General features: G+C 41.3%; 1 protein-coding gene across 3 annotated transcripts in view; it reads left to right on the plus strand.

Moving 5' to 3' along the window:
- TRRAP (transformation/transcription domain associated protein) overlaps positions 1–12,537 on the plus strand; it is a 252,953-nt gene that overhangs the window by 41,846 nt on the left and 198,570 nt on the right. For all 3 annotated transcript variants that reach the window (XM_077449049.1, XM_077449048.1, XM_077449050.1), the window contains exons 16-19: positions 3,269–3,366; positions 3,547–3,741; positions 8,243–8,434; positions 10,793–10,958. In XM_077449049.1, coding sequence (XP_077305175.1) covers positions 3,269–3,366; positions 3,547–3,741; positions 8,243–8,434; positions 10,793–10,958 — 651 coding nt within the window. The remainder of the gene's footprint in view (positions 1–3,268; positions 3,367–3,546; positions 3,742–8,242; positions 8,435–10,792; positions 10,959–12,537) is intronic.

Raw genomic sequence — 12,537 nt, forward strand, 5'->3', positions numbered from 1 at the left:
TATTTGTACTAGGGCAGCAGTTCTGTGACTATAACTCTTAGCAAACCCTTGCCAGATGCTGGCCAGCAAGATTAGGTGGAGCATATAGCTCCAATACAGCTCATGGGTACACATTGAAGTTGGTTTACTAAAGCTGGTGCAGCTCTGCATAGAAGCCAATCAGCTTCCAGGTTTATTGAACATGCTGAAGTTAGAAGCTGATGGCTACCATGTACAGTCGTACCAGATTTTGCACTCAAGTTTTATTTAATCAACAAAACCGAGATTTCACCACTCCAAGTCAAAACCTCTGACAGTCTGCTAGCTCTCCAAATGGATGGGGGTTCCAGGTGCAGGCTGATTGCATAAGCCAAATGTGTAGAAACAGAACGAAACTCTGGATAGCCGCACTCCGGATTGTGTAAAAATTAGATGCCTTTAGTTCTTCAAAATGCAAGTGCAGAACTCCGTTGAACAAAACATCACAGCAAAAAGGGAACAAAAAAGGAATTTTGAATAAAACACATTTCACGCTACAAACAGCGCTTACTCATAGCTAGCTTGTGTTCTGAATGTTTCTGAATGCACTTGCATTTTGAAGAAATAAAGGCATCTAATTTTTACACAATCCGGAGTGCAGCTATCCAGAGTTTCGTTCTGTTTCTACACATTTTATTTAATCAACCCAAGTGTGCATTAGTGCTTAATCAGTTCCCGCCCGGCCTATTGCAAGATGACGGCCGCGCAGGACTTTCGTTGATCCGGGTGGACGTCATATAATGTCCTCCTGCATCGCGGCCGTGCTGCTTCGTGATCTGTCAAAGCCGATGACTGATCAGTGTACCGGCCTGCTGCTGGTACCATGCGACCGCAGTGACCAATCACAGCAGATCACATAACGATTTGTAAACAATGGATGACCTCCTTTCATGCTGTCCATTATATACAATTGTGTTGCTAACTGTGATTGGTTACAGTGATCACATGGTACAGATGGTGCCAATCACCGCCCATCTGTACCATTTGATTAGCTGTGACCAATCACTGCTAATCACCACAAAAAACACCCGGAATCTATTTCAGTGAAATTCACTGGTATAAACAATCATAATGTGTTAAAAGAAGAAAAATCCTGATCACTTCCCAAGAGTAGTACAGCGTTACTATGGTAACACTGTATTGCTCTTGTCAGTGTGTAAAAAAGAGAATTTATTTTTTATTTTATTTTTTTTACATACTGTCACCAGTCAGTGTTCCTGCCAAGCCAGTTATAACGACGTATTGCACTGGTGAGAGTATGTATGTCTTTTTAATTTCTTAATTTTCCCAAAAAATTGTGACAAAATTCAACTTAAAAAAAAATTGCCATACCTCTTACTAAATATCTTGGACTTTCTACTTTCCCAAAAGGGGTAATTTGGAGGATATTTGCCCTGTCCTGCTGTTGGTTTTTTTTATTTTTTTTTATCTTTATTTTATTATACATTTTATGCCATATAAAACAGTGGACAGAAAAAAGAGAAAGACTAGGCAAAATTCACCTCCAAAGACAAATACTTTTATCGGTAATGCCATAAGTCATTACACCATGACTATTACTATTATAAGCCCATTCCTGTCCTAGATTTTTGATCTAAGTGGACATTCCTCTCAAACTTTGGGGGTAGGAGAGAGGGCTTGCACAATAAATCAAAGCAGAAACCTTACAGCATCTTAGGTTAACGCAAAAAGTAAAGTAGGACCATATAAGACATAAAAAAATATATATATACACCAATACCGCTAAGGCCTCTATAAATCGGCATACACACCTGGTTCATTGGCTGATGGGATAGATCTAAACAAGGAACACCAATGCTAGTTCTGTATCTGGTTCTGAACCTGATTCAGGGTCCAGTTCGCCTGGACAAGCTGTCCAAATGCAGGATCTGTCAAAGTTAGAGGAGACTTGGGCCTGTCCAGAGGTATGACTCCGCCACGAGGCCCAGTTTGAGTCTAAGCACTCACGAGTTCCCTTGCATTGGCCCACCCAGCTGTCTTGCTGGTTTCAGGCCTCAAGAAATGAGATCGGGAGTCAGTACATCAGGATTGATCAATTTTCTGAGATGTACCATAGTCTGGTCTGTATAACTTTCCTACAGACTAAATAATAACACTGGTTTGGGTTATTTTCACCAAAGAAGTGTAGCAGAATACATTTTGGCCTAAATTTACGAAGAAAGATTATTTGTAAAATTTTATAACAAACTTTTTTTTTTTTTTTTTTTTTTGCTAAACGAAAAAAAACAAAAACAAAACCTAGTGGTGAAAAATATCACCAAAAGAAAGCTCTAGTTGTGTGACAAATTGTCATTCAAAGTACGACAGTGCTTAATGCTGAAAATTGGCCTTGGCAGGAAGGGGGTAAAAGTGCCCGGTATTGAAGCAGTTAAAGGATGCATAACCCAAGAAAAAAAATGTGCTACAGTATTTTCTATTTTTCAGTCTAAGAACATTTTTAGTAACTAAAGAAAATACCTATTTATCTTGCCAGAAATGCAGTGTCCTTGTCACTTTCTCTGAACTGAGAATCCCCATCCCCATGTAATGAAGCCAAAAAAAAAAGGCAGACACGTTCAAAGTCCAGCCTGAGTATAACCCTGCATAGGTTCAGGGGAGGAAGTGTGTAATGCACATAAATACTATACCAAAATCAGTGAGCCCCCGAAAAAAGAAAATAAATGCTGCCACCACATTTACATATATACAGATGGGTTTTAACCATTATTATTTGATTTCCCCCCACTTACACACTTTGCAGAGTGCATAGGACCATTGATATCTTTTTCTGTCTCATAGATGCATACAATTTAAAGTGAAGCTCCACCCAAAAGGGGAAGCTACACTTTTCTACATCTAACCCCCCCCCCCCCCCCGCAACATTAGGGACATTTTAGGGGGGAGGGAGGAGTGGGTACCACCTCCTACTTCTGGCTCAGTTTGCTTCAGCTCCCCCCCCCCACAGCCAGCCCATTTGCAAAGCGCTGGACAGGTAAGTGCCCTAATAGTAAAAGTCAGCAGCTACAGTATTTGTAGCTGCTGGCTTGTAATTTTTGCAGGGAGGTTGGACTCCTCTTTTCATTTTTCATTCTTACTGTAGGGAGTTTATAACCAGCAGTAAACCTAAAACGGATCAAAAATATGCAGGTGTGTAAGACAGTATTGCTAAGCAGGTTGTCTTTCTTTTTGCCATTGATATGTGCTGTATTTCCGTTCTTTTCTTATAATACCCTTTCCTATTCATTTACAGAAGCTCAGTTTGTCCCAAACAAGCAACTACAGCCCAAGGAGACCCAGATTTATATCAAGCTTGTGAAGTATGCCATGCAGGCCCTAGATATCTACCAGGTAATGACTTGTAGCTTTATCTCTTTGCTTTCTGTTTTTCTTTCTGGACTTTTCATTGTCTCAGCAATCAGATACAAGACTCCCGTTTAATGTTTAATTGGCTGATGCCTCATTCTTCGTTCAGGTATTGTGCTGTGAATGTGTCGAGCAATAAAAAATATGTATGCTTTTGTTTTTTAGGTCCAGATAGCTGCGAATGGACAGACTTACATCAGAGTGGCCAACTGTCAAACTGTACGCATGAAAGAGGAGAAGGAGGTGCTGGAGCATTTTGCTGGTGTCTTCACTATGATGAATCCCCTGACCTTCAAAGAAATCTTTCAAACTACAGTTCCATACATGGTGGAGAGGATTTCCAAAAACTACGCCCTCCAGGTGTGTGAACGGACTGGAATTTATTGATAATTGTTTAATTAACTGGGGTAAAATCTACTATTTTCAATAAAAAGAATTAAAATTAACTTTGTAAATGCACTTCAGTAATTGGCCACAACCCCAGAAGTTGTTGCCATTAAGGCCAGCCAGTCTGGCCTTAATGGCAACAACTTCTGGGGTTGTGGCCAATTACTGAAGTGCATTTACAAAGTTAATTTTAATTCTTTTTACAGTTAGCTATTTTTTTATTTTTTATTTATTCATCATCCACTAGTCAGATTGCAAGTGTTCTGTTTATTAGTAAGCAAAATAAAGCATGTGGCTGCGGTAGGAAAAGTAACTATTTTAATTCTGCCCCATGCTTGAGTACTATTGTTTTCAGGTGTAAAAAAAAAAAAAAAAAAAAAAAAAAAAAATTCCAAGCTTTAAAGTGGAAGTAAAGTCTACATATAAATCTACCCAAAAACACTGCTTTCCCCCTCCTGTCTATGCTATATACGCCATCTGTGACAACACTGAAGAAATGTTACTTTGCTACAATGCAAGGTAGTGAGTGTACAGCTTGTCTAACAGTGTAAACGTGTTGTTAGTCTGCATGGCTGTCATCCCGGAAGGAAGCCTCTTCTAAAGATGCACAAGAAAGCCCACGAACGGTTTGCTGAAGACAAGCAGACTAAGGACATGGATTACTGGAACCACGTTCTGTGGTCTGATGAGACCAAGATGAACTTATTTGGTTCAGATGTCAAGCGTGTGTGGCGGCAACCAGATAAGGAGTACAAAGACAAGTGTATCTTGCCTACAGTCAAGAGTGGTGGGAGTGTCGAGGTCTGGGATTGCATGAGTGCTAGGCCATGAATGGGGAGCTACAGTTCATTGAGGGAACCATGAATGCTAATATGTAATGTGACATACTGAAGCAAAGCATGATCCCTTCCCTTTTCAGACTGGGCCGCAGGGCAGTATTCCAACATAACGAACCCAAATACACCTCCAAGACTACCACTGCCTTGCTTAAGAAGCTGAGGGTAAAGGTGATGGCCTGGCCAAGCATGTCTCCAGACCTAAACCCTATTGAGCATCTGTAGGGCATCCTCAAAGGGAAGATGGAGTGCAATAACATCCACCAGCTCTGTGATGTCCTCATGGAGGAGTGGAAGAGGGCTCCAGTGGCAACCTGTGAAGCTCTGGTGAACTCCATGCCCAAGAGGGTTAAGGCAGTGCTGAAAAATAATGGTGGCCACACAAAATATTGACACTTTAGGCCCAATTTGGAAACTTTCAGTTAGGGGTGTACTCACTTTTTGTTAGTGGTTTAGATATTAATGGCTGTGTGTTGTGTTATTTTGAGTGGACAGCAAATTTACACTGTTATACAAGCTGTGCACTCACTACTTTACATTATAGCAAAGTGTCATTTCTTCAGTGTTGTCACATGAAAACATATAATAAAATATTTACAAAAATGTGAGGGGTGTACTCACTTTTGTGAGATACTGTATGTCTGATCAGTTTAAATGCCTTATTTTAATCTGCTCTGGTTCAAGCACATAATGCAAAAGTTCCAGCTCCCCTTTGCTATGGAGTGCTTGACAACGGGGCTGAATTCCAGGAGCCTTGATATCACCCGTCACCCATCAGCTACCATTTTTTAATCCATAGTCTGTGCCCCTTCCTCTTCCCTGCAGCAGCTTCTGCTCCATAACACAGGGGATCTTGGAGCAACTGCATCACATGACTGAACTAAAGCATGCGTGCATTTAAGCAGCAGTTGCACCGCACGTGTTGGTTTTCACTGCAAATGTCGACATTAGACCAATAATACTATGTCCCTTGTTTATGGTTTACTTTAATCTGATGAGCTGTAGAGACATTTAAAGCACCATCTTTTGATCATTTTGTGTACTATCAGGTTTTTTGCCATTTTCTAGGTGCACACAGTTTTGAGGCTTAACACATGTGATATCTGTATATAATGGAGAGTCCGTGCTTGGGTAAAGTCGAGGTACCAGAAGTGTAAGAAGTGAGTTGGGGATGAATGGCGCTGCCTATGAACTAAAAGGTGAAAAAACGAAATCCCCCCCCCCCCCCCTTCACAATTAAATTTATTAGAGTGAACCTAGTTAAAGTGCTTTAAACCTCCTACAAATCCTGCCATCACATTATCGGTGCTATACTGAACCACTTATAACTGTATCAGAGTTAATATAAGTACAATAAACTATTTATTGGAGAAAAAGTGAAAATAAAAGTCCACTTTACATAACATGTGTAACCCACATTCAAATGGTTAGTTACAATCCACCTGTTGCTGAATTTTAAATACACTTCCACAGCGATTCCGAGTGTTTGGAGTGTTTTACCATCCAGTGTGCAAAAATAACAGTTTCTGTACATATGTGTATAACACTTAAACAAAAAAAAATTATTGTGCAATAGGCAGTCCAGTAGAAATAATTCCATAGTTTTCAAGTGACTTGTGCTTGTATTTGCTTCCAATCCTTGTGCCAAGGTGATAGAGGTGACTGGTTGTGCTCCCCTTTATAGATCCCTACTCAACACATCTTTGCACCCCTGTAGGTATAACTCGCATGTGGCGGGTTTGCGATAAGCTGCCGGGCCAACTGATCCCTTCCGATTGTTCCTATGAGGTCCATGGCTTCCAGCCCCTCAGAATGATTCCTGGTCGCCCGCTGTCACTGAGCCGATGTGTGGATGCACACAGAGGAGGCTGATCAGCTCGGTGAAAGTGGGAGACCAGGAATCGTTCCCTGAGGGGCTGGAAGCCTTGGACCTCCTAGGACGATTGGAAGGAGGGATCGATTGGCCCGGCAGTTTGTTGCAAACTCGCGACGTGCAAGTTATCCCTGCAGGGGTGCAAAGATCTGGTGAGTAGGGATCTATAAAGGGGAGCACAACAGTCGCCTCTATCACCTTGGCACAAGGATTGGAAGTAAAAACAAGCACAAGTCACTTAAACTATGGAATGATTTCTATTGGTCTGCCTTTTGCACTTATTCATTCATTTTTCAAGTGTTACACATGTACAGAAAATCTGTTATTTTTGCACATTGGTTGGTAAAACACTCCAAACACTCGGAATCACCGTGGAAGTGTATTTAAAATTCAGCAGCAGGTGGATTGTAACTAACCATTTGAATGCAGGGTACACGTTATGTAAAGTGGACTTTTATTTTTACTTTTGTCACTTTTTCTCCCATAAATAGTTTCTTGTACTTCTATTACCTCTGATACAGTTATAAGTGGTTCAGTATAGCATATATGCACCGATAATGTGATTTGCAGGGTTTGTAGGAGGTTTAAAGCACTTTAACTAGGTTCACTCTAATCAATTTAACTGTGAATGGATTTCATTTTTTCACCTTATAGTTCCTAGGCAGCGCCATTCATCACCAACTCACTTCTCTTACATGTGATATGTTTACTTTACACTACCGCTTTTATTTTGTACAACAAATTGGGGCCTAAATTGTATTCTGCGTGTAATAATTGAAGTATGGCCAAAGTTTTTTTGGCTATACTTCTCCTGTTTTCAGCTGACTGCAGGCTAAAGCCTGCTGTCAGCTGTTGTCTGAAAATACCCGACTATATGGCCTACTAGCGAGCCTCTGAGAGCATGCCAGCTCTCCACTGAAAACTGGGAGGGCAGAGCAGAGTGACAGTGACAGCTGTCTGCAGGCTGAAGATGGAGAGCTGAGCAATCGGCAGTATTAAATCGCCCAGATCTCTGTCTGGAGCCAGGGGTCACAGATGCAGCATTGAAGCATCCACCCTTTGGCACGAGTGATTTATTTATTTATTTTCTGATTCCTATGCTTCTCTATAGATTTTTTTACTAAAAATATAGATTTGATTAAACAGTTGTCACTTTCATGTGACATAGAAAATTGCAAATTCTATTCCAACAATTGATTCAGAGGAAGAAAAAAAAAAAATTCACATCTGTATTTTAGATATAATGTTCTGGGGATTTTAAGTAATTTTATAACTAAAATTGAGGTTTTACTGTGTGCATAAAAAAAAAAAAAAGTTCCCTAGAGGGGAACTCGTAAAGACAAACAGGAAAAAATAATGGAAAAATCTGTGCTTTTACATTGACGTCTGGAGAATGTGACCAGTTATTGGCTCTTGAAAGTTGAGAACCTAGTTGACCCTTTTGCATGCAGTTCCACTAGTATTACAACTGCAAGAGAAGGTTTTACAAAGAAATGCTAATCAATACTATGCACATTAACATGCATGGGATAATGCTTGGTTCTCTCCCTGATTTTCTGAAGTGGTTTGGCCACTAAAAGTGAAATTCATAAAAAAAAAAAAAAAACATAAGCAGGTTGCATTATGAATGAAATCTCTGCTATTAATCCAATTTTGATCCTAGCAGATATTTATACAGATTTAACGGTGGCCACCACTGGGCATCGGGGACCTTTTTTCTGTGTTTAACTGATGTTTAATTTGATTGAGCGGCTTGTTTTTCTAGATTGTTGCCAATTCCTTCTTGGCGAACCCCACTACGTCGGCCCTGTTTGCTACCATCCTGGTGGAGTATTTGCTGGAAAGACTTCCGGAGATGGGATCCAACGTTGAGCTGTCCAATTTGTATCTCAAGCTGTTCAAGCTAGTGTTTGGCTCCGTCTCCCTGTTTGCTGCAGATAACGAGCAAATGCTTAAGGTGAGATGATAAATTGTCATCCATTCCACTGAGCCTTTTATTGATGATAAACTCCTGGCAAATAAAAAAATAGACATCTATGCCATATGTTTGTTTACATTTTATTTTTTATTTTTTATTTTTTTAATTGCTTGATTTGATCTGTAGGTTGTGTGTTTTTTTTTTTTTTTATTTTTTTTTTTTGTATTGCTGTAATTTTTGGTCATCGGTTGACACTTCGTATAAGTCCTAAAGTAGTTGTAAACATCAGACATGAAATATGAACAACGCATATCCCTCTATAGAATGCATTGTTGTCTTAATTAAGAGCACTAAGTGTTATTTCGGTCTTCTGACTCATTCCTCTGCTATCTGAGTTACTTCTGACAAGTTGACACCAAAAGATAAAAAGGTGACACGGGAGGGAGCTCCAGCACACAGCATGTGATTGACAGCCTCAGCTCTGTTGGTGTGGGGGGGGGGGGGTGGTCCCTTCCTCTGAGTTCTCAGCCTCTTCGAGTGCAACGTCAGCTCCCCAACCCCTGCTCTCTGAATAAATTCTGCATTTTCAACGGCTGTAGAGAAGAGGAGACTGTGGATTAACAAGTACAACTTATGTAGGAGGATTTATTGAATCTGTGTATCGCCTGAGGCCAGTCACTTCGCTGGGTATATATGTAAGGGTTTACACCCACTTTAAAATTTGGGTTGCCTGCGATCTGAGAGGAGGAGGAGGAGACCAAGAGTGAGTAACTTTCCACCATGCTTTCTCCATTGTCTACCAAAGTCTGTAGATCAAAGCTCTAAAGTCTCCTCTGTTCTTTACCTGTGTTGCTGCTTTCTCTTCAAAACACATACTTGCCTGCACAGCAAATCTAGATTTGTCCTGCAATCCTTTGTTCAGGTGACATATCTAGGATGCCATGCTGCTATCTTGACAGCTGCTTCTACTGATGGTGCGCTGGGCCTACCCCCTCTGGCACGCTGTATGCCCGATTCTGCAGCCTCTTGGGAGATGTGATGTAAGTATCCGAGGAGGCTGCAGGGCCAGGTACACTTTTCTGGCCTAGGCTGAAATGGGGATAACTGGTGGGGTAAAATGAACTTTTTTTTTTTTTTTTTTTTTATATTATTGCTGGAGAGGACGCTTAGACCCCTTTCACACTGGAGGCATTTTTCAGGCGCTTTAGCACTAAAATAGTGTCTGTAAAACTCCTGTAAAAAGCCTCATCTGCAATCCCAGCGTGAAAGCCTGAGTGCTTTCACACTGGGGCGCTGAGCTGGCAGGACTGCAGACGGCTTCTTTTGCAGTGCTTTAGCCCAAAAGCACCCCTGCCCATTGAAATCAATGGGAAGCGCCTGCAAAGCAGTGGCGGTTTGTGGGCGCTTTCAGCCCTTTATTGGGCTGCTAACGGGGATTAAAAGTGCCCCACTAGCGACCAAAAGACCACAATCCTTGGGCACGCAATGTGAAAGGACTCTTAATCATAACTAACTTTCTTTTGGGATAAGTTCCGCCTATACTTATGGGGAGCACATCCCACCTGTTAAGAGGTTTTCATCTCAGTAAGCCGCAGGGCCCTAGTCCACCACACTTTCTTTTTTTTTCTGTAATCGGGTGGTCTGGGAACCCCTTTTGGTTGGCAATTTCCTAACATATCCACTGCAGGCTTATTGGTGGGGTTGACCTATCACAACCCAGTTGTGAGCACCAATACTAAGTTAAAATTAGTCACTTCATCATTGCCACCAATCACTATCAAAAGCTTGCTTGATGATTTTAAATTTGATTGGCTTTGCCTCAAGAAAGGATGCATTATAAGTATCAGGAGCCAGCCCCACTCGCAACGCTTGTGAAAGGCTGTCTGTAATTTGGCTGCAACGACTGGTTTGGAAATCAACTAAGGCCCCTTTCACATTACTGTGACTTCAAAGTTGCGTGATTTTGCGGCCGCGATTTTGCTGCAATATCAGGGACTGCCTGTGTAACTCGCATCCGCTTAGACCAAAGTGGTACAGCTACTACTTTGAAGTCACACAGTTATAAATGGTACTCATTGGAAATCATGGGGTACAAATTGTCATGCGACTTTGCAGTCCCAAGTCGCAGGACAAGTCACACAAGTGTAAAAGGGGCCTGTGTAGACTTTTTTTCACATCATAGTAGTGTTTACTGGATTTTATTAGCAGCTGACTGATATCCCTTTTTTGCCTGGAGTTTAAGAGCACTTTAAGAGCTCAATTATATGGTCAATGACTAGCTGAATAGAATGGTATATAAGGATCTATATAAATGCATCATGTTTTGTTTAAGATCTGATTCCTTAATTGTTTCTCCCCAAATCGGTGTTTTTAAATTTCTCTTTTTTTTTTATACAGCCACATTTGCACAAAATTGTAAACTGTTCAATGGAGCTGGCTCAGACTGCCAAGGAACCATACAACTATTTCTTGCTGCTCCGAGCGCTCTTCAGATCTATAGGAGGAGGAAGCCATGATCTCCTGTACCAGGAGTTTCTGCCTCTGCTACCTAACCTACTGCAAGGTCAGTCAAAGTACAAACTGTTTTAATGACTACTATCTGTTTGCACTATGCTAGATTTAATGCAGTAAAAGTATTCCCTTCCTTTATCTATCCAAAAGCGTCAGTTTGTTCTTCAAGGGTAACAAGGATTGTATAGTATTTGGTGTGGTCATTTCTCTGTCAGCAGGGGGCCCCTGCAGCTTTGACATTTCCACATCACTAAACTAACTAGAATATGGCGCTGAACCTAGCCCTGGCCTTCCATGGATGGGCAGACAATAGAGTACTATCAAGGTAGTGTAGCTGTGCCTTCAAAAAAACATGCCTCTCCAAAGGGTGGCACCATGAAGGGGTTCCTCCCCTGTGTTACTGGCTTGCTTGCTGCTAAGCAGTGCTGTTTACCCGCTTCCTTGTTTGGGAAGCTCCAATTGGATGACTTAATGAAGAGCAGGCAACGGGGGAGAGCAAGCTGGCCATGGGAAGTCCTGACAGTGGTGAGAGTGCCAACTATATAACACACTAATACACCGCTATAGTAATCTACCTTTTGATGGGGTACTGAACCTTCATGTGCCTCATCCCGTACTGTAAAATATCAGATACATATATCAGAGCACAGTACTGTTAGGATATTATTTGTGCACTGTACTATAATATACTTCTGTTTGCTGTCCTGTAAAACCATTATATCAGTGTACTGGTCTGCAAAATATCTCTATGTACACTGTGCTGTAATGACACTATATCAGTGCGCTGTGCTATTATATGCCTCTCTGACCTGTGCTGTAATATATCAGTGATATGTACTATAATACACCCCCTGTGTATTGTGCTGTAATATCAGCGATATGTACTGTAATACACCCCTGTGGATTGTGCTGTAATATTATATCAGCAATATGTACTATAACAGTGGTCATCAACCCTGTCCTTAGGGCCCACTAACGGGCCAGGTTTTATGCATTACCTTGGGGTACTGTACTGCACTTAGCAGCAAATAATATCACCTGTGATGTATTTCAGTTATGTTGCAAACCTGGCCTGTTAGTGGGCCCTGAGGACAGGGTTGATGACCACTGTACTATAATACACCCCTGTGGATTGTGCTGTATGACCAGTTTATCAGTGCAGCATACTTTAATATGCCTCTGTACATTATGTTGTAATATCTTATCAATGTACTGTAATATAACTTTCTCTGCATTGTGTTACTGTTTTATATCTGTACGGTAGAACCATTCTAGTGCACTATGCTATGATATGCACCCGTGCATTGTGCTGTATTATATTGGTGCATGGTGATGTAATGTACCCCTCTCTGTATGCTGTTCTGTAATGCCATTATATCAATGCACAGCACTAAAATATTTCTCACTGTGCCATAATTCATAGCAGAACTCTGTGCTAAAGGCTGATGATGGGGGGGGGGGGGGGGGGGGGGGTACAGACAGTACTTCTGTATCCGTGCTGATCCCTAATGGGTGAGCAGAGGGGGCACAGGACCAGCAGAGGCTGCCCAAGTGCATCGCCAGAGCAGCATCATTTCAATAGAGTACAAGAGCACAGCAAGGCTTTAGTCTAAATCTCTCTTTGGCTTACC

The sequence above is a fragment of the Lithobates pipiens genome, unplaced genomic scaffold, assembly GCF_037356315.1.
Source record: "Lithobates pipiens isolate NorthernLeopardFrog02 unplaced genomic scaffold, aLitPip1_a1.2 Scaffold_22, whole genome shotgun sequence".
Classification (NCBI taxonomy): domain Eukaryota; kingdom Metazoa; phylum Chordata; class Amphibia; order Anura; family Ranidae; genus Lithobates; species Lithobates pipiens.